Consider the following 22,453-nt stretch of genomic DNA (forward strand, 5'->3'; position numbering starts at 1 on the left):
GACTTCTCCCATTGTTTGCATTTCTCTCCTATCTAGCTAGTTCTCAAATCCTGTCATTTCTCTTGTGAAGTCTCTCCATCCTCTTGTACTGCCGTCTTTCCTTTACTCCCCTATGCCACTCTCCTAGTCCAAGCCCTCACTACTCCCTAGCTGGACTGTCACAAGAGCCGCCCAACTGATTTCTCTGCCTCTTATACAAACTTACCCTCTACTCTTGCCAAAATAAGTTTAGGTTTTGTTTTCATCCTGTTACAGCAATGCTCAAAAACCTCCCATGGTCTTCCAAGATCCTCAGAAAAAAAGTCCAAACTCCTGAACATGAATTTCAAGGCTCTGGAAAACCTCTCCCCAGGTCACCTGTGCAATCTTATCTCCCTTTTCCTGATCTCTAAACTGATTTAGCATCACTCTTTCAAGTCCCCTCCTCAGGTTACCTCTATTCTCCCAGGGGTACGCCTTCTGAATGTAGTTCCTCTTCTAGCAAAAGCCTAGCTACAGTTCAAATACTTACTTCAGTTTTACCTCCTCTTTGAAGTCTTCCACTCTCAGTCTAGCATATACTGGTGTCTCTCTTTATTTAAGAAATATTTTTAAAGTCTACTACAGACAAGGCACTATCACAGATAACACACCTATTCCTGATTCCACACCAGAACTATTCATTGACCTCTTAAAATATGCCTGACACAGTGCTAAATACTTTATACCTACTACCTAGTTTGATCTTTACAAAAAATCTGTGAGATTCTATAGCATCATTTTAACAGATTAGGAAAATAAGGCTCAGAAAGTTTATATAACCTTCCTGGGGCCACAGAGTAACGTGGCTGCCATGTTTCATTGTGCAAGTTGTGAACTGTACAAGTTGTGTGGTTATCCATAGATAAGCTGGCGGGTGAAAAGCCAGGATAGTCTGATTCCAAAAACCGTGTGCTCTTAACTATCACATTATACTAACTCCGCATGGATCCAACCTGGAAAGAAAATTACAATCTAGATCCAAGTTGCTATCATGTTTTTTAAAAATATACACAAAATGAGATACACTACTAGCAACACTGAAAATTAGTAATTACGATATCTGAGAAACCCTGGGATATACAGATATTATGCATATACTATTTACTAATGAAACTATTTTTGAGACTTTTGTTATTTCCTGAATACATATCTAACATTCCAGAAAATAGAGTTCATATGAGGAACCAAATACCTCCTGCAAAATCTGCCGAGCTACACATTTACTGGGCAATGCTAAAAGGCAACATTGAAAATCAGAACAGCTGAATATTCTTTCCTTCCTTGATTTTTCATAAGTTAAACAAGGCTCTACCCTCTCAGCGATTTTATTTCTCCTTTCTTCCCTTAAGGGCATCCACATTCACTTGGACATTCCTCTGTCCTAGTTTCCAGTTAATACCTCCAAACCTCCCTTCATTTGTGCTAGCCTGAGCTGCAATGCTTACAGTACTTTCTCTAATAAAAAAGTACAGCAGTTGACTGTTGATTCCTCCATACCAAACTAGTGATACCTTCTTTAGCGTCCCACACTAGGTCTGCCCTATAGTAATAATTATTGTGTGCTCAGTATGTTTTTTGGTTCTACAACTAAATTGTAAGGTATGACCTCATTTTCAGGATATCAATTAATATTGTACAGAAAAGTGATTTCAACAATTTTCACAAAAACAACGAACTTTTAAAGGAACCTTACAATTCATATATATCTTATAGTCTGACTTACTCTGAAGCACTTACATTATTATTGTGAAGATACTCAATTGCTCGAAGGATCTGGAAGAGGTATCTTCTAAGTCGTTTACTCTCTAGTCCATGACAATAATGTTGTAACTCATCTAATACTGTGTGGTCAATAAATTCAAACACCAAATGGATTTTCTTTTTCTGTCTAAAAACTTCAATCAGATTGACCAGGTTTTCATGACGAAATTGCTAGTGACAAAAGAAATGGATTTTTAATAAAATACTCCGTGCACAATAATTTGTACATGTAACACATATATAATTTTTAAAAGCAGCAGAACTAGTCCCAGCTTTTCCTCCAGGTATTTTAACAGAAATTTATCAACTGATATGCTTACATTCCCATTTTAAGAAAATGTTTCTCTCTTTCATAGTTAATGTTTATAGAAAAGGAGACGTACTGCTGTACTTAAGTTGGCATCTGATTGCTTATAAAAATAATTTAGAATGAATGCAACTTGGCATGTTGCTAAGAGATATATTTTCTATCATTTAACTTGGACTGTGGTTAAATTGAACATCTGAAATTTAAAAGGTTCTTATGTTTACAAAAGAGATTGGATTTCAACACTACTGAGTGTGTGATCTGAATTTAAAGGAATTAATTATTCTCTGAGTTTGGTCCTAAACTCTCCAGAGTAAAGCACTGTCAAAAAGGAGTATCAAAATATCTAGAAACTTTAACCAATGCATAGCTGTAGAACTTGACACAACTATATAATTTTGTTCACTGTAATATTCTATTAAGCAATAAAACACCTTTATAGACTAGTAATAATCATTAAAATCATTTCAGAAATATCAGCTTAGAAAACAAATGAGGTTTAATATTTTATACTGCTTATTCTGTTAACACACTGACTTAATTAAAATCAATTCTCAAATATTTTATTTTTCAAATTACCAAAAATATTTATGCATTTGGCTAAAAATTAAGGATATATTTTCAATGTTGGATCCATTAGAAAACTATACTTGTATGAAAAAGATTTGCCTTTATTCCAATGGCACAATATCCATTTTTCTAATTATCTGTCCCAAATCATAGACCAAAGTTCTTTAAACATGACTAATAGAAAAACATGCCAAAATACAATGCCAGATTCCTTTCCTATTTTTGCTCCCAATTTCCCTGATTGGCAAGATATCAGAGTGCTACAGTGACATGCTGGCAGTAATAAAAAGGATTGACTCCTCTTTGGACCCTACAATATTATCCTTCAACTAAGGAAAATTACTGGTTTCCTGTCCAGTCTTTATTTTCAAAGCAACAGCAGTGAAGGGTTTATGTGAAATAATAAGCACTAGGGAAGATCCACCCAGGGTAAGGAAATCAAGTATTTTCTCAGATAAACCACGAAACCCCTAGAAATACTCCATTACCTCTTTTAGATTGTTTACTTTTGTCATTACTAGAGAACTTTACTACAGATATGCTAATTACTCTAGCTGTAATTTATTTAATGAAATTCTGGCAGATCAAAATATAATTCAAATTAAGTCATGGCAATCTCTTTAGACTAAGAATTTTAACTATTCTAAGAAATCTCTCTTGTGGAATTAGATTAGATCAAACTTAAAACTCTGTAAGAAATAAATCAATGAGAATAAATAGTTAAGTTTGTCTCAAAATAGTTTACATAATAACTATAATAATAAGTACATTTTAAAATTTATCTGTGTTCTTGCCACATATTGGTTATTTTTATGAAATGATTTAAGAAGAGAAAAATAATCAGCTTAAATGCAACAGAATTGAAGAAAGAACAAAAGATACTGCCTGAGAAAAGATCTTTTTCTAATCAGATTTTTAACTTACGGCGCACAACTGCCTTATAGTATTATTATGTTTTAGGTCATCAGGATAAGGACTGGTATCTTTCACAAAATGATAGTATCTTTACTGACTTCAACTTTCCTTTTCATTGTCTAGAAATAGAGCAGTTCTAACAATCCACTTCTTCTAATATACTTCTTCTATTTAGAAAGCAAACCGATCCATCATATCTAATATAGACTTACAACAGAGATGATTACTTTATTAAATAAAAATGAAAGAGTATCTGTTTTCTTCACCACAGAGAACACTTAGACTATGTTGTCAAAGTCATAAACCTTAAAGCAGCTACATAAATTTCAATTAATAAAATATATGTACATTTAAATAATTTGAAAATCTCTAATTTTCTACTCAATCCCCAAGGAATGTTAATGCTCCTTTCTTCATACTCTTGAGTTCTTTTCCCTGGGTGATCTGTCATACCTACACAAAATTCTATCTTCTGCCCCAATCTGCCCTGACATTGTTTCCCATCTCTAAAAGCCTACTGGTCATCTTTACTTAAATGTACTCCTGTCACTTCAAGTTCAACACTTCTAAAACTAAACTAACCATGTGTCTTTTAAATCTTTCACATTTCCATCAATGAACCTCAAATATATGTTTAACTCCTCCCCTTCTATTTCCTTCTACATTCTTTCATGTCTTCTTTTGCAACATATCACTTTCTGACTTTACTTCCAAATTGCTGCATTCTAGCAAGCGCCCTCATGACATTCACCAAGTTTCCTGAATTAAACTCATAACAGACTTCTTTATTTTTACTCTCGCAGTCTCCCTATCTATTCTAAAAAAGTGTTAGATTAATACTGCTTCTTTACTCTTAATTCAAAACCTTCCACCTTTTACAGAATCAAGTTTTGATTCCTTAGCCTAAAAGACAAGACTTTAAAACCTCCCTCCAGTTTATTTCTTTCATCTTAACTCTTTCTACTTCTGAATAGGACACAAGCAAATGTCTCTGCTCTTTGTCCTTAGTCCTGCTGTAGCCTCTCAGAGCTTATACTTGTTCTCCTAAACTGGAATACAACAGTTTCTTCTTCTGACCCAAATTCCACACATCCTTTAAGGCCAAATTCATGTCCCATTTCCTGCAAGAAACTTCCCCTACCCAAAAGGATTCTGTGTTAATCACTTGGCATTTCTTTTGAGCCATTTTTATTATTTTTATATGCCTTCCTGTCTTTCTGATTAAATAATAAAAGTCTAATAAGCAAGTACTGTCCCCTACCTCATTCCAGTCTCAGCACCTGGCCCAATGCCTTGCACAAAGCAAACATTTTTATTATCATACTTAGATATTTCTGAGAAAACAGTTCATAGTATTTGGCATAGCTTTTGCTACACTGTACATAATAAGCATATATATCTTGAATCACTATAAAATTACAAAATGTATTAAAGAAGGTAGGTTATTACACCTGCTTTTCCATTATGTCTCAACACATTTGTTAACTGAAATATTCCTTATACAGTCTTTATTCCATAACAATTTCTTTTGACTTACAAAGACCAATTAAGGCAAAAGAAGCAAACCTTTAGAAACTTTATTTCTCTCGCTGCAATTTTGTTGACAGATTTTTCTGGTTTCTCATAAAATATCTTAATGGCCACTATCTGCCCAGTATCCTTATGTTTACACTTCATGACTGTTCCGTAACTTCCCTCTCCCACTTTTCCAAGAGTTTCATACATCTCCATTTTCAAGCCCGGCTTCTTCAAAGAAATTAAAAAAGAGTTAAACATGCATACTTTTATTTTTTCAAGCTGGATAACGTATTTCCACACTAACCCGTGCTTTAAAAATAGATACATGGAAAAAGTAGGAATCTCTTCCACAGACCCTCCTTGTCTTTGGGTACTCTGCCGGCTCGGCAGCAGGATGTGGGGCTCCAGCCCTCTCCAGAACTTTAAAAAGACCCCTGATTGATGTCTTGGTCACTCCCATCAACAATAAGACTTAAGATTCCTTCACTACGTGTCACCTATCCATCACGGGTTGGGTCCCCACACATGCTGCCTCCAAGTGTGAGGTTCCCGCAACACCGCAGTAGCCCATACATCAGGCCCTGGGACCCAAGAACACGTCGGTCCCGCTCGCTCCCCAAACCAGACGTCTTAGGGTCCCGGACCAGTGTCTCGCGCCTCTCCCCACAGTCGACCTCCTCCGGCAGCAGCCGCCGCCGCCGCCGTAGCCGTCTCAGCACATACTGTAGTCCCGGCGGCCTGGCTCTACGAAGTCCCAGTCGGGCAACTGGACACCGACCGACCCTATTTAGCGGGCTAGACCAGCTAACTTCGGGCGGCTCGCTACCATGGCAACGGTGCCGCGGCGCTCGCGTTCCGGGCCTAGCGCGCAAGACCGGAACATCGGCAGGACCGACCCGGAAGGGAAAATGAGAAGAGGTGAAAAGGAGATCCTGGGAGGCACCGGAGGGCGAGTTGCCCTCGAGCGAATTCGGACTAGCTCGTCAGGTTGGTTTTGAGCGGTATTGTGGGAGGATCCTTATTTTGACTGCAGCTCGAGTGACTGCAGGCTAAGGGAACCGAGGCGGAGGCTCGTCCGACCTGCGTCGTACATGCCCCAAGGCCAGAGGAAACCTGCGGGTTGTTCTGGATCCTAAAAGGATGGCTAGTGTCATTAAGCAGACATCTTTCAAAACGACACCTCCAAGGACGTCTCGTGTAATTACAGTTTTCTACATTACCTAGTTACGTTAATATTCCATAGACTTGAGTTTGACCTCAGCTGTCGATATTCGTCCTTAAAACGGGGATAAGACGGTTCTTAAATCAAGAAATTTCTTGGTTACATGCTTTAAAATTTTTTCGAATTTGTTGTAATCCTTTTTAAAAACTCCCTTACTCCATGTCAAAACTCTCAAACTCCCTCTTCGGGAAAGCAGATAATTCAAAGGGTTCTACCACTAGCAGATTGATATACAAGGACATAGAGGGAAAAAGGAGGCTCTTATCTAATTGCTTAAGAACTAGACAAGGGGATTGGCTAACATGACGCCCTCCAGTAAATAAGGATAACACTGAAGGAAGTGCCCCGGGCCTGCCGTGTTTCTTAAGACTTTTATTTAGTTTTCTGTAAAATGTAAAAGGCCAAATCTCACTACGCTTTCCCTAAATAAGAGAAATCATTATTATCTAATAAATTCTAGTTCATTCGGTCCCACCTTACTACCATGCACATTAAAATCACTACAGGAGAGCTTTTAAAAAGCCTCCTCACCCCAGATCCTAATCTAAATGAGACAAAGTGGGTTATTTTTAAAGCTTCCCAAGAGTTTCTGTGATGCTAAAGTTTGTATTAGTAGTGGGAAAGGAAGGAGAGGGGTTGCTGGTTTTTGTTTACCACCACCAAAATATTCAGTATTGTCTTTTTGAAAAGTTACTCAACCATGTTACAAAATACTTCATATGAATAAGAATGTCGTAATAAATGTTAGAATAGGCTCAGACTTGCATATGCATATTTATTATTTGTTGTGGGCTGAAAATCTGCACGGGGGGGGGGGGGGGGGGGGAAGCATGTCACTGCCCTCAGTGAACTCACAGTCCAGAGATAGAGAATCACTTTAACATAAAATCATAGCTTTAAAATTATTCTTTCTACAAATAGGTTGTGACAGGCCTGGTAACCAGGACAGCCAATGATTCTTGCCTATATATTGCTCTAAGACTAATGAAACACCTTCACTGATTTTGTTGAAACTCTTAATTCATTTTGGGAAACAATTATGGGTTTCCAAAACAATTATAAATTGCTGGATAAATGTGACAAGGATATTTTTTTAAGTTTGTCTTTAGCATTCCACTGCATCTAACCTTACCCGTGTATGTCTTCCTTAGCTATGAAGAGGATTAGAATTGCTATGGCAGTAGGGCAAAAAAATAAAAAGAATATTCAGCTTTTGACTTACAGAATCACATATATGAATGTATAGCAGGACCCATCTAGAGTTAGCCCTGGCTAACTTGGTCACCAAGGCAATCACTAGAAGCAAGAGAGAATTCTGGGTTTGAAGAAAGGGAGGTCAGGAGAGTGGAGAAAATTAACCCCTGATTCCATGGAACTATGGGCATCCAGAACAATACTAAAGTCCCCATTCCATCCTCCCATCTGCCTTGGGCTGAAAAATTACCCAAAGGTATATAAAAGTGCTCAGAGTTCTCCAGACCAGTGAAATCTTGAAGTCAGGAATTGGAGTCAATAGAGAGAGGGAACTGATGACTAAAGGAATGTCAGAATCCCCAAGGGTCAACACCTCTTGAGACCCCTACTGGGAGGCATTTCAGACCAATTTGCACCTTACTTGCTAGTATAGAAAACCTGAAATGAGTTATCCAAGTTAGGAATATACTCCCACTCATGTCTGCATGATTTCTCTCCCATATCTGAATATTTTTAGGTTTTGACAACCGAGTACACATCTATATACTCTCTTGAGATCTCCCCACATTTCTTGTGTAAGTCTGAGGAAAGGAAATCCTGGGGCAAAATACGTCTAAAAACCGAAATCAGTCAAAGGGAGAAATAAAGTTTAAAACCCGTTTATTGCTTACAAACTGCAGTCTGGGCCCTCCTGCTCCAGCAGAAGCAAAACCGGCACTCCCCGTCACCTCTCAGGTACAGATAAAGCCCTCTGTTGCCCAGGTAATTACCCTCTGATACTGAGATGAACTCTCCACCCCTGAGGAATGATGCAAATGCACTAAAGCCACACTTCTTTCCACCTCTGAATGCCTATTGATATGCAGATGTACTAAAGCCAGGCGAGATATTCTGGAAATATTACAATCTTACCCACACTTGACACACACAATGGTACTACATCCTAGCCAAAACCATGTGCTTTGATACAAATCCTCAAATGAGAGCTTAGAAAGGAAAAATAAAGTACATAATTACACAGGGATTGTGAACAAACCTTGGACAGCTATACACTGTTATTCCTTCTTTGCCCAGAATTTCCAACCCTGCAAACCCCACAGCAATGCACTATAGGCTATTTAGCGACCTTGAGGAAGCATTTCAGGGTATGTTTTTGGGGGGCTTCAACATTCAAGCTGCACTTACTAGAAAAAATGGAGGTCCCTCAACTGTACCTTCCCTATATACCAGATTTGTTAAGGCACTGAACCAACCAGAGGGGGGTTTTTAATCCAAATTATTTTTGGCTACGTTTGCTTCCACCAGGACTTCTTAGATTGCTGTCCTGGCTCAGCAGGAAAAACGAGGGTACATCCCCGCCCTCGGCCACGTAAATTTAACTACCTGCTTCACGGACCTGGCTGAGACTCAGACCCGAGTGAGGCACTTTAGAGGTCCGTTCTAAACGCGTCTGACGGACACGGGGCACGTGGTTCTAGATAGTTCGCCCCCTCTCCAGCAGGGGTGGATTGTTGACAACGCCGCCGGCAGCCACGTGACCTTACGTCACTCCTACCTCCTTTCCCTGAAATCTCTGGTCCCGGATGCGTCCCTCTCTCCCCACCCGGCCGAGTCTAAACTGGTGAAAGGGGTAGAGGCAGGGTGGTGTTTAGGTTTCGGAGTCTCTTAATCCACAATATCCCTTCTGAGCACAGAGAACACTAATCTATCGATTAGTTCAAGAAGACAAGACGGACAGAATCCTGCAGAAAGGCTCCCATAAGGAGCTCCCGTGTGTCCCGTCCCCTACAACGCCACCCCTCCCTTTGTGGTACCGGCGGAGAGCGGAGGGATCTGGAGGCGGCGGAGGGAGACGTCATTGCAGGGTTGTTTGTGAAGCCTCGGCGGCGGCGGCAGTGACCCATAGTGATTCGGCCGCCTCGGCGGGGGGTGGGGGGGCTCCGTGGGACTCATTTTTCCAGACTGACCGCGGGGCAGGTAGGGAGTATGTCGACTCCGGCCCGGAGGAGGCTCATGCGGGATTTCAAGCGGTAAGGGCCTTCACGTTCGCCTGGATGACGGCTCCTCTCCGAAGCTGCGGGGCTGCAGGGCGGGGATCCGGGATACCTTCCTCTTGTGACCCTAAGAAGGCCGGCTGTGGGCCCAGCCGGAGCCCAGTCCTAGCCCCAGGTCGCACTCGTTCTTGTTTGTTTTCTCTAACGGCATCAGAAATTTCGATACCCCCTCCCCAACAAAAAGGTAAAGAGATGGTATAGGCTGTCCTAGGATCCCCCGCTGCCTCCCTGGCCCCACTTCCCAACATCTCGCCCTAGCGCCGAAACCTCACCTCCCCCGCCGCTGAACCCTGGGATGCCCCCTCCCCCGCGGCTTTCTGCACCAGCTTTGTTCGGTGGCCCTGCGGTCTCCTGAGGGACAGGGTTGGGACGAAAAGCGCACCCCCGTCCTCCCCCATTCTTTCTGCAGTGAGGGTGGGATCTGCAGCGCGAGATCCGGAGGTTGTTAACCCATCTTCCGAAACCTGACTCTCCCCCGCCCGTCTGAAAAGACCTTGAGAACTGGCTTAGAGATTCGGAGCTGGGCTGGCAACCCTGGTTGCCAGTGACTTCTGGAACTCAGCTTTGTGGCCTGGTGGATAAAGCCCTATCTATAACCTCCAAAATCTGGAAAAATGCCTTCCTTGAGGCTGGCGTTAACCTGATACTCCCTGAGCCCCCTTTTGTAAAATAGGGTTTTGTTAGGAGGTGTTGGGGTTGGTGTGGAGGAAGTGACTTTTTTAGGTTACCTTTAATTCAGTACTTGGAGGTACGGGGGAAGAAATGAAAGAACTTAGCATTTTCGATCCTCTGTACATTTTTAAGTGTTTTTTCCCTTTGTGGAGACCTGCCTTGTTGGAGACTTAAGTATCTAGTGTAAAAACTTACATTATTAGTCTCTCGGGCAGTAACCTTTCAACTTCACCATTATAAAGCCGTAGGTGAGGCATTTGGAAGCCATTGTTTTGGGTTTTGTCCAATTTGTCATCGAATATATTTATAAATTATTTTAGTAGTTTACCTTTGGTGGGTGGCAAGCAGCCTAATTCCTCTAAGGCTTCTGTTCATCGTGGCCTAATCTAATTGAGGATGAATAGAAAACCATTTTAATGTGGACTTATTTCGAAGTTTCATTTAGCCTTTATTTTTTACTGAGATAATACAAGTAAATGCTCTGTCAAATGCAGAAATTGTCTTATAAAGGTTGAAATCAGTACATAATCAGATAAGAAACTTCAGTTCGTGTCCAGTGTTATCCTGGTTTCTTACTGTTTAAGAACTTAAAATTACTTTCAACTTAATTCTGAGTTGAACAAATGGCCCCTTTGGTAGTTGCACAGGGGTCTGCAGATTACAAGAATTTGACGATGACAAATGTCAGAAGGTAGCTTAGCTTTGCATTGAGTCTCCTGATCTGAGAGGTAGATTAGCATTAGTGCAGAGCCTTTAAAATAGGTACTGATGGAAAACCTAACTGCAGCTTTGCTTTCTTTAAAAGCCATTGCTAATAGAAGCAAATGATATAAAGTAATTCTCCTGCCTAATACTAGTTTCCTAATTGTTTTCGCTCATTTAGTGTTCACACTGAGGGTTCTTTGTTGGGATGGCCATGTTGCACGAGTAGGTGTGGCTAGGACTCTTTACACATTTGTAGCAGCAAAATTGATGGTTCTATATAATTTTTTTTTTTTTTTTGTACCTGAGTCTTTGAATTTTTGTTGTTGAGGAGAGTCTGTGCATCAGCTCTTAAAGAGGTATCTTAACATTGATATTTGAATAGAAGTGACTCCCAGGCCCTTGGGAATTTTAGAAAATTTGTAGAGGTTGTTTAATATGTATACACCTGGTCGATTTTTTTTTTTAAGTCATATGGTTTATTCTGGCTCAGCACAAGAACAATGGAAATGCATTTAGTCTGTGTCTCAAAATAGGTTGTAACTGAGTCCATAGGTGTTCTCTTTGGCTTTCTTAACGGCCTTAAGGTCAACTTTTTAAATCTAATACTATGGATTTGTAGGTTGCAAGAGGACCCACCTGTGGGTGTCAGCGGTGCACCATCTGAAAACAACATCATGCAGTGGAATGCAGTTATATTTGGGTGAGTTGAAAAATAAAACAAAAGATAGCTGTGGTGGTTCTTTAAGAAAAATGAATGTATAAACTAGGAAAAGGATGAGGTGGAATCAGGTCTTATAGAAACTGCAAGGTGAAATAGAAAAACATTCTGAAAAGAATTTTGGCAGTTACATAAAATTTGTATTTTGGTGATGTTACATATCAGTTTATAATCACTTTGGGTTTTACTTGGTAAAAATACCACTTGAAAGATGAAAAGACCAATTATTTTGTACAAAATGTACCAAGCAATTGTTTAATGCTTGAGTTCTACTGGAAATGAAAAAGTTAGGAACCAAATATAACGAGAATTTCCACTGTGGCAAGAATTTAAATGAAACGTATTTCTCAGTCCAGTGTGAAATAACTAAATGGAGCCTTTTGAGACACACATGGTCTTAGGTTTTACATATTTACATATATTGCATATGTGCTTTTTATTTAAAATTTCCTTATGCCTTTTCTTTAGTTTTCCTGGACTTCATCTTCTTTCTTTCATTCTTCCTAAAGTAGGGTTTGGCACTAAAACTTCAAAGGAATACTTCCATAAACAGAATTCTGAGTTGCCACTGAATCAGTTATGAGTCCACATTAAAGACTGGTGGAAAAATGAGCCTAGCTCAGTCTTCTAAAGTAAAGTGATTATACCAAACCCATGCTGTTAACTTGTTTCTTTGAGACTGTGAAGGTGCCTTACAAGTAATAGTTAAACTTCATGCTTCTTAAGAAAGATGAAATTGGGATATGGAAGCAAGGGAAAAAGTTGAGCAAAAGAAACTGGCTTTCTTTGTGATATCAGTTGTGTCCAGTCATTTTGAACAAGGGCTGTTGCTTTTTGAAAAGTGGGACAGTTTGGTGGCATCGTTTTCTTAAACTACAGGGTATTGATTTCTATCTTGTTGATGTAAATTGAAATGTGACTTTTTCTCTTAAGAATAAAAACATATATGCAAAATGATTGGTTATTTATGAACTGAATTCTTTTTTGTTTTAAAATCATGACAAGTTCTTTTGGTTTTGTTTTTTTGTAAAACAACCCAAAAAACGAAAAGTCAGAGAGTGGAAGTTAACCTTTATGCCTACATTTATAAAAATCCAGGACTAAGATGATATTAAACGAACAATAGCTTTTAAATGCCACACATAATCAGAATGAGCCCCTCTTTCTCAGTTGAGCTTATCTTGAAAATCAAGAAAAAGCAGAATGAAAAACTTCTTTTAATCAGAAATCTTCTTGTTTTCAGACCAGAAGGGACACCCTTTGAAGATGGTAAGTCATTCTCATTATGTTTTCTATAGTTTTAAGAGGCTATTTTAAAGTAGGAAATTGTAACACTAATGTATCTACTTAAAACTGTTCTGTATTGTTAATAGGTCAGCTTAAAACTAAATAATGCTACTGAGAGTGTATAGTTAACAAAGGACTTTATTCCCACATCACCTTGGTCACTTCCATTGCCTATTCCTCTGTCACTCTGATACTTGGCTGTAAAACTGTAAGCCTAGATGGTATGGGACCTATGTCAAGAATAATTTAAATTTAGATGTCCTTGCAGCATGCATCTTATAGCATGCTAAAGGAGGGTAAATGTGCTTTTTTAACTTTGTTATCTGTATTGATAGGGTGTTAGGCTGAAATCGTACATAAACATAGCTGCCAATATTCCACATACAGGTAGCGTTTAACACTCATAAATAGTATTCTGCTTAATCTTACGCATCTTAAATTTCATATTTTCACCAAGAGCTAGGAAAATGGAAAACTAGTTATAATATATTTGTAATTGAGCTTCTCAAATTGATTTTAACCAGGTATTTAGATTTTCCCTAAATCATAACATGGAATTGTTAAACAGGTTTGTTATAATTATCAAAGTGGCTTCAGAATTAACCCATCAGGGGTATTGGTGCAAAGATATTAATTGAAGCACTGTTTTTAAGGAAGTAACTTGAATGAATGTAGGGAAAGTGGTTAATTAAATTATGATATATCTAGACTGCAGTATTATGTACCTGTTAAAGAATGAGGTAGATCTGGACGTAAGTCTGAGGAGACAAAGTTGCAGAATAACGTATGGCATGGTATCACATTCTTACATGCAAAAGTGTATGTGTGTTAAAGATTTTGTACCACGCTATTTTCAGTGGTTACCTCCAGTTGGGGGGGGATAAGGCCTTGAGAGAGAGAACTTTAAGGAATTAAGCTTTTTACCCTATATACCAAGAGGTTCTCAGGGGTGGTCTATAAACCCCTGAGATTCCTGAGACACTTTAAGGGTTTCCATGTGATTAAAACTGTCTCCATAACATTGTTTGCTTTTTTCACTGTATTTGCTCTGATAGTGCATTTGCTCTGATGGTACAAGAGCATTACTGGTTAAAACAACCTAAGCAGTTTAGCAGCTTGACACAAATCAAAATGGGCACCAGACTGTATTAATAGTCATCAGATTCTATGCATTTTAAAAGAGGTAGAAATTACTAATATTATAAATTCTGATCCTTGAATATATGTCTTTTTAATATTTGTGTGGTGAAGTGGGAAGTATGTGTAAAGCACTTCTCTCACATTGAAAGTATGATGGTTGTCTGGAGGAAAAGCATTTCTGCAGTTGTTTGAATTGCAGCTTTACTGCTTTATTCATGAACACTTTACTTGAAAGAATGACTGACAAATGGTGGTATGTAGCAGACATATTCTTAAAAGTATCCAAAGTGAACTATTAGGTCGAAGAAAGTGACTGACAATATTTGTTGCTGCTAATAAAATGATGGTTTCCCTAGTAGTTTAAGACTTCTCTGATAAGATTGGCAGGTGGTATTCACTTGTGATTTTTTTTATGATGATATATAATGAATATGACAATGTTTGGAAGATTCGTATAAGTCAGTGAACCAATATTTTCCAAGTGACCAATATATAATATTAGAAAATTATGGATGGAAAAAAGGTTTATGCATTGTGCAAAAAATTTTAATATAACTGATGCAAAAAGTTGATATGATTTCAGATTCTACATTGCAACTACCTTTAAAAACCTACTTTTTTTTGGTGTAATAATAATAAAAACCTAAAATTACCTGAAAAGGCTATGAAAATACTCCTTCCTTTTTCATTTACATATGTGTGTGATGCCTGATTTTCTTGAAATATCTTTTTCCATCCCTTGACTTTAAGTCTGTGCGTGTCTTTGGGTTTGAGGTGAGTCTCTTGTAAGCAGCATATGGATGGGTCTTGCTTTTTTATCCATTCTATCACTCTGTGTCTTTTGATTGGTGCATTCAGTCCATTTACATTTAGGGTGATTATTGAAAGGTATGAATTTATTGCCATTGCAGGCTTTAAGTTTGTGGTTACCAAAGGTTTAGGGTTAGCTTCTTTACTATCTTACTGTCTAACTTAACTCGCTTGTTGAGCTATTATAAACGCGGTCCTGATTTTCTTTATGTACCTCAACCAAAGCAGGACTTTGCAACCAACTGCAGAAGCAGCTAAGAACATTCAGTTATATTAAGTCTGTCATTAAAGAGATTTACAAAAATCTAAAACAGTGCTACACTTCTCTCTTAACTTGGGGGGAATAGTTATTTTTCATAAAATGTTACATTGATGTGTAATATTTTAAGGTTTTTCTGAGTTACTTCTGATGTAAATATCAAATAGTTACAGTCATTGCTGTGCTGGAGGCTGTTTGTACCAGTTTGTGAAAATAGATTGTTAAAATTTGGGGGAATTTTTGTAGGCAGGTTATTAGAGAGCCAATATTTTAAAATGAAAATGTTTTTCATTTGGTGAAAATACCATAAAATGCTGTTATTTTGTGCATCTCTTCCCAGCTTCACGTTCAGTTGGCTTCATATTAGAAGCTTGACAGTGGTTAGGATTAAGAAGATAAAGGGGTCCTGAAACCCCATAGTATGAAAAAAAAAACTTAAAAATAGCTTTTCATATTTGTGTTTGCCTTAAATTTTTATAGTGTAGATTTTTGTTGCAGATTTTAAAAATATATAGGTATAAGGTCATCTTCACTAATTGTATATTTCATAGTGCCTCTATTAATATATCAAAATATGAAATAGATAGCACCTTTGGTTTTCCTTGTTTCTTTGGCTTCCCTAATTCCAACTTTCCAAACAACAAAAAAATGTAGAGGTAGAGGTTGTATATCATATATATGACCATTGAAGATAAAATGTAAAATATTTCACTAATATGTGACTCTAATGTTGGTTATCTGAAGCCAGCAGCTTAGAATTATGTTTTTTTTTAACTGCATTGAGAGAAAGGATTATTTTTTTTAACTGCATTGATGAAATATGGAAAACCTTGTAGAGACATATAGAATAGCTCAAATTTTGACTTTGTTAGGAATAAGTCCCAACTTACTGAGTTTGTCCAAAGGGTTGAAGTTAGAGGACCTCTCCAACCTTTAGGTAGGTTTCCTCAAAATAAAAGAACTCTAGATCGTGCATAAACACAGATGAAGTCTAGAAGACCAACACAAAACCATTAATAATGGTTACTTCTGCGAGAAATAGTTTTGGAATTGGAGTTGAGAGTTAACTTCTTTGTATACTATAAACAGATTGACTTTGTTACAAGTGCATAATTTTTTAAAATACCTATGTCTCTTGACCGTAAAATACCGACTTAAACTGACCAAAATGTACCATGTTGTTCCATATCCAACAATAGGCAGTTACACTAATTCTTACTGATTATTGGCATATTTAAGCAGAGAGATTGGTAAGGGGCTAGAATGGAATTCTTCAGATTAGCTTCCATGCCTCCAATCTGAGTCCTTTGTCATGTGGTAGTCACCCCTCCCAAAATCCTTTGGCACCCCCTTCTAAGCTATAATAAACTATCTGTTGTTCCCCAAATGTGCATTTTAAGTTTTGGTAGCTAGGACTGAATTGCCTTCCAAAAATATGACATTTAACATTCCCACCAATAGCACAAGCACTTGTTTCCAAGGGCTTGCCAATGCTGAATGTTATCAGGCTAACATAAATAGAAGTATATTTAGTGTGTTTTATGTGCTAAACCAAAATTGACATAATGATTTTTTGTGGTGGTTCAAACACCAGCATGGGGTTGGGAATTCATTGAGGAAGAGATTAAACAGTTATGACTGTCTTTACTATAATTACTTTGGTTTGTTTTCTATCTAGGTACTTTTAAACTAGTAATAGAGTTTTCTGAAGAATATCCAAATAAACCACCAACTGTTAGGTTTTTGTCCAAAATGTTTCATCCAAATGGTAAGTAGCAATTTATTAGATTTTGTAAATGATGGGACAAAAAGCTCTTTCCTTCCCTATTAGGCCTTGCCCTATTCTTCTCACCACTAGGACCCACTTACAGATGTTACTTCATGTCAATTTAAGCCATATTTTTGTAGTGTGAAATCTTACCAAGGTTCCAAATTTGAGGTAAAGTTGTTTTAATAACTTCTCATTTTAAAATAATATCTGTAGAAATGTGAAAGATACCAAAAAAAATTGTTGCTTAAAATTTAGCCTTTAAAAAATACAAATAAATGCTTGTATAAAATTGAGATCATGTTATAGAAAAGGTTAAGTGATTTTTTATGGACTGTGGACATTCCCCTTATTAAATATTCTTTTGCATCATTCTTAATGGATGCAAAATGTTCTATGAGGTTACCATAATTTATTTCACCAGTGTCCAATTGTAGGTGATTTTTAATTGTTTACAATTCCAAATGGTACCTTGAATATTCTTGAAAATAAATTTTCTCAAATACCCATGAATATTTCTTTAGAATAAGTATTTAGAAGTAGGATTATTGGGTCAAAGGTTTGTATGTCTTTAAAGCTTTTTAAAATACAGTTTTCCATTTTTTTCTCTCTTGTTCCTATTTCACTTCTAGAAGTTTATTTTACTCTTTTCTGTAAATGATTGCTGAATGGCTCCTCTTATAATTACATTTGCACTTCCCTGACTTCCTGCTGCTTACTTCTAATACATTTATACTCCTGGATTATAAATTACTATATCAAAGGCTTATTTTCCAAAATATTTAAGCTCTCTTCCTTTTTGCAGCCTTTGCTCATTTCAATGTTGTCTTCCCCATCAATCCACTTGCCTTACAGAAGAACATTTTCAGAGGTCCTCTTGACTGTGCATCTAGTCTAATACTTCAGCCTGCATGAGTTGGCTTAGATGGTTAGGCTCCCTACTCTGAGGATAGGTGTGTTTGTGGGTTGGAATCCAGGTGACTTGCCAAACATAGACTTAACTTTTGTGCTTTATTGCTGTGAAGTTGCTTTTTCCTTCCAGCTGCCTTTTTGTATTTGTTTTGATTTTTTTTTTTAAGCCAAGAAGGTTTACTTTTATTTGCGTTTTTCTTTGGGGAATTCCCAAGTCATTGACCAATTACCATTTATTCCACTGTAGCTTTTTCTAGCTTAGACTTGGTATTAAGTCAACCCAAATTGTAGTAAGGGGGCTCTATACATCATGGTAGGAAAAGGGTAGAATCTCCAGGGGTGTATGTGTACAGATGCAGGATTTTCAATCTTAATGAATTATTAGGGAAACATTGTGTTACATTGTTTTTCATCCCTTCGTATTAATAGCATTGTTTCCTTTTTTTCTGCTATCCGTACTTTTTTATTAGTTAACTTTTTGGTTTACTTTTTTAAAAACATCTGTTAAAATATAATTCATCCTCTTATACAATTCAGTGGCTTTTAGTAAATTCACAGAGTTGCATCACCAAAATCAGTTTTAGAATAGTTCTATCACCCTCCCCTAAAAATCCCATGACTATTAGCAGTTATTCCCCATTTCTCCCAACCCTCCCAGCTCTAAACAACACTGGTTTTCTCTCTCTAGATTTGCCTGTTTTGGACATTTCATATCAATGTATTCGTATATCTGGTCCTTTGTGACTGACTGCTTTTAGCTAGCATAGTTTTCAGGGTTCGTCTCTTGTAACCATATCTGTACTTCCTTTTATTGCTGAATGCTATTCCATTGCATGGATATACTGATTTTGTTTATCCATCAGTCGATGTATATTTGGTTTTTAGTTAGTTTACTTTTGGATTACTTCTCAGAAAGACTGAGTAGTTCAAAATTAATCATGCCATGTTTTTAAGGGTTTTACAGAGGTGGTGATTGTTCTTTAGGCCTGCTAAGTTTGATGTTTCTCTGGGGTAGACAGTAAGCAGCTGACTATACTGCTTTAAAAATGAAAGTCAAATCTGGTCTAAAGTCAGCAGGGGAAGTACCTAGCACACGGCTGGTAACTGAGGCCATGGTAGTGTATAACATAGCCCAGAGAGGGTGTAAAGGATAAGGAAGAGGAGGGAGCATAGAGCCCAGAGGAATGAATACTTACTGGTAATTTGCCACCTCTCCCCAAAAAAAGCCTCACTTATTCCTGTTTTTATGTAGAGTGATCTGTCTTGCTCCATGAAGCTCTTCACAATTTGGCAGTATCTATAATGCATAAATGCATTTACCCTTTGTCAGCACAGCAATTCCGGAAATTACACAGACACGCCATCACAGTGGATAAAAATATGTTGTTTGTACTTTCACATAATCAGTTCAAGAGGAGGGAAAAGCCTCCCACGTGCTAAAAGATTTCTAAAACATGTTAATCACTTGATTTTTATTTTTGATTATGAAAGGATTGTATACTCATTGCAAAAATCATAAAATAGAAGAAAAGGTAAAGAAAATAAGATGCTTCATAATTCTATCTACAGATATCCACTACTTACATTTGGCATTTACTCTGAACGATTTACATATAATTCTTTACCAACAATGCAATTATCCTATGTAAATAATTGGAACATTATTAAGGTAATATATTGTTGTCTTTCTATGTCAGTTAACACAAAGTAAGTATCTATCATTGCTGGTGGCTACATTGTTGGTGGTTATATGAGCATAACCATTATTTAGCTGTTCCCTCTTTATGGGACCACAAGGTAGCTTCCAGTTTTTCACATAGTGGACATCCTGTAAGTAAAACTTCACATGTCCATGATTATTTCTTTTAGAATAATTTCTGGGAGTGGAGTATTTTTTTTTTCCCCAAGAGGTTTATTTAAGAATATTAATAGGAAATTCAAACAAATTTGCTACATGGTATGTCTTAAAAATTTAACTCTCAAATGTTAAATGATGAAAAGATACAAAATAAGTTTTAGTACTGATTTTTCTGTTAGACAGGAGGGTTTAGTGTTGGCTAACATTCATAACTTCTGACTGGGCCAAGCATTCTGTTTGGTGTAAGATTTCTCTGTGAGATATGACATAGTATGTAATCAATTTCAGTGTTGTCTTTGCAGTGTATGCTGATGGTAGCATATGTTTAGATATCCTTCAGAATCGATGGAGTCCAACATATGATGTATCTTCTATCTTAACATCAATTCAGGTAAGTGCATGTTGGGATGCATCATAATTTGTAAAGATTCTGTGGGATACAGTCAGCTCCATTAGCAGTCTAAAGACCCAAGTCAGCAAACTGACCTTCCCAGCACCCAGGTAACCAATGGCAGAGCTTGGACAAAAACCCATGATTTTCAGGTGATTGGTCTGCTTTTTCTTCTGTGACCACATTGGATCAAATCCACAGTCATTTTCCTGATTGTATGTAAGTACAGTGTTCTTACAGGTCAAGCATTATTAGTGCCCATGAAGCATAGCTAGAGGTAGTGGAGAAGAATGGAAAACTTCTTGAGACAAAGATGATTGCTTAGAAAAACATAAGGACCTCAAGAAATCGCCAAGTGCAGAGAAGCCTTCAGTATGTTGCCCTATCCTGTAAATTTTATTTAAAAAAAGAAAGTAGTGTAACTATTTACCCAAGTGCTCTTGGGCAGACTATTGCAGAGCTGACCTTGAATAACAGTTTTGGGGAGGAGTAGAGTTGAGGGATGTTTTAGTTATGTGGATTTGAGAGGAACAGAAGTAACATTTTGGTTTATAACCGTTTTAAAGCTTTTTAAATCACACTTCTTTAATTCAGATTATTTTATTAACATTGCTTTCAGCATTCCAATCTTGTTCCCTTACTGCTAGATGGATATGTTTTGTTGATCAAAGGAAACAATATTGACTGCCTAGTTTACTTTCAGACATTTGCAGAGTAGCCACAACAGTAGAGTTTAACTTTGGAAAATGTTAGTTGCAAAGTTATGTATGGTATTTTGTATTAACCAAATAGAGCTGTTTTATTTCCTGCTAATTTCTCAGGATGCTGAAGAACAATTATTCTTTTCCAATTTCCTTGAAATGAGAGGTCTAGGTCATAAGGCATTTGAGAAATATATGTTCTGTAAGCTAAAGTTCTCTAGCCACAGGAAATGTATTTATTAAGCCATTTCTGAAAATATTTGGAACTAAAAACTTATGACATACTAATTCTACCATTTCTTTACAGAATAATTTGTGTTGTATAACTTCTGTGCTTCATATCTGATCCATGTTAATATAAAGAATAACCCTGCAAATCTGTTTTTTTTCTCTCTCTCTTTTTTTCCAGTCTCTGCTGGATGAGCCAAATCCAAACAGTCCAGCCAATAGCCAGGCAGCACAGCTTTATCAGGAAAACAAACGAGAATATGAGAAAAGAGTTTCCGCCATTGTTGAACAAAGCTGGAATGATTCATAATAGACAACTGGTCTGTTAATCTTTTTCATCATTGTTGTGTATAATTTACCTCTCAGTAGAAAGGCTAACAAATTTTAAGTGCCACAGGTTTTAAGGATTCTGCAGAAAAAAAAAGTCCTTCAGTTTAGAACCTACAAAAGCTTGTGTATCTTGATTAATGTACTTTTTATTGCATGGTGTTAACTAAGTTATTGCTTACATAAATTTGTAATATATCCTGTTTGTATTTTTTTCCAAGTGTATAATGTTGGTGTGGAGTTTTCATGACAGAATAATACACATTTTGTAAATCTGTACTTTTTTCAAATATTGAATGCCTTATTTTTGAATTCTTTAGATTTTTAAATTGGAGAAAAGCACTTAAAAGTTTTTTATATATGAATATTACATGTAAAGCTGTTAAAATACATAACTTCAGTGCAAGAGACTTTGTCACTTATTTCCTTATCTGTGCAGGAGGGGTTAATAAGTCTCTAGCTCTCCATCAATTGATAGTTTCATTTCCAATTTCAAAAGAAACAGATTTGTATTTCAAGAAATTCTTCAGATTTGATCTAAACACCAATTATAATCTCAGGCTTTATTTTTAATGTACCTATATCAGCTTCAAATGAGCAATTAAGAAGCATAACTGTTTGATTCTATCCAGCTCTGTATTTAGGCCACTTGTGACTGTTCACGCACTACTTACTGTTACACTGTACCCTTTGCATTTTCACAGTTTGTACCCCTGCCATGAGAAATTGGCAGTCTGCCATGAGCAGAGAGCTGATGCAACTTTGCTCCTTGATAGCACTTTAAACATTTTTTATAACAAAGAAAGTAAAACTACAAACATTTACCAAAAATCCATGCCCCACTATTGACAGTGGGTAAGAATTAGTTACATTGGTTTGAGCAAGGCAGATATTTGGAAGGAATCTTGTGATTTAAATATTTGAAACTGCCTTTTAATGCAGTTGCCTGTCTGTCTATTCTGGGAAAATGTTTTAATATCAGGGCCTGCTGAGTTGCTTTTTCTCTTGTGGAGATTTTTTTTTTTAATCTCCTAAGTTGTATTAAAGTCGTACTGCATCTTAGTTTACTGGATAAATTTAAAACACAGTATTGTAGAAAGCTAATGACAAAGCTA

General features: G+C 37.2%; 2 protein-coding genes across 4 annotated transcripts in view; one reads left to right on the top strand and one right to left on the bottom strand.

The window, feature by feature from the left end:
* CDKL3 (cyclin dependent kinase like 3) overlaps window positions 1-7,118 on the bottom strand; it is a 94,271-nt gene extending 87,153 nt beyond the window's left edge. Inside the window, exons 1-3 of one of the 2 annotated variants that reach the window (XM_036898422.2) lie at window positions 5,816-7,118; window positions 5,141-5,320; window positions 1,759-1,953 (exon numbers count right to left, since the gene is read on the bottom strand). In XM_036898422.2, coding sequence (XP_036754317.2) covers window positions 1,759-1,953; window positions 5,141-5,305 — 360 coding nt within the window. In that variant the 5' untranslated portion in view covers window positions 5,306-5,320; window positions 5,816-7,118. Of the gene's footprint in view, window positions 1-1,758; window positions 1,954-5,140 lie in introns of both variants that reach the window. The other variant, XM_036898402.2, reaches the window with a different exon arrangement.
* A 2,263-nt stretch (window positions 7,119-9,381) lies between these two features.
* Window positions 9,382-21,746, top strand: UBE2B (ubiquitin conjugating enzyme E2 B). 2 transcript variants are annotated; one of them, XM_036898387.2, is made up of 6 exons: window positions 9,382-9,538; window positions 11,559-11,639; window positions 12,901-12,926; window positions 16,832-16,921; window positions 20,021-20,082; window positions 21,193-21,746. In XM_036898387.2, the coding sequence occupies exons 1-6, from the start codon at window positions 9,495-9,497 to the stop codon at window positions 21,319-21,321; spliced, it is 432 nt and encodes a 143-aa protein (XP_036754282.1). In that variant the 5' UTR covers window positions 9,382-9,494; the 3' UTR covers window positions 21,322-21,746. The 2 variants fall into 2 exon arrangements, with proteins under 2 accessions (XP_036754282.1, XP_036754281.1); XM_036898386.2 differs by having other exon boundaries at window positions 9,383-9,538; window positions 19,994-20,082.
* The last annotated feature ends 707 nt before the right edge of the window (window positions 21,747-22,453 follow it).

Source organism: Manis pentadactyla, chromosome 13, assembly GCF_030020395.1.
Source record: "Manis pentadactyla isolate mManPen7 chromosome 13, mManPen7.hap1, whole genome shotgun sequence".
Classification (NCBI taxonomy): Eukaryota; Metazoa; Chordata; class Mammalia; order Pholidota; family Manidae; genus Manis; species Manis pentadactyla.

Excerpts from the sequence above, each read along its gene's own strand:
- UBE2B (XM_036898386.2), top strand. The coding sequence starts at position 9,495 with ATGTCGACTCCGGCCCGGAGGAGGCTCATGCGGGATTTCAAGCG. Across the intron at positions 12,927-16,831 it reads AGGGACACCCTTTGAAGATG|GTACTTTTAAACTAGTAATA; the intron begins GTAAGTCATTCT and ends TTTTCTATCTAG. Across the intron at positions 20,083-21,192 it reads CTATCTTAACATCAATTCAG|TCTCTGCTGGATGAGCCAAA; the intron begins GTAAGTGCATGT and ends CTTTTTTTCCAG.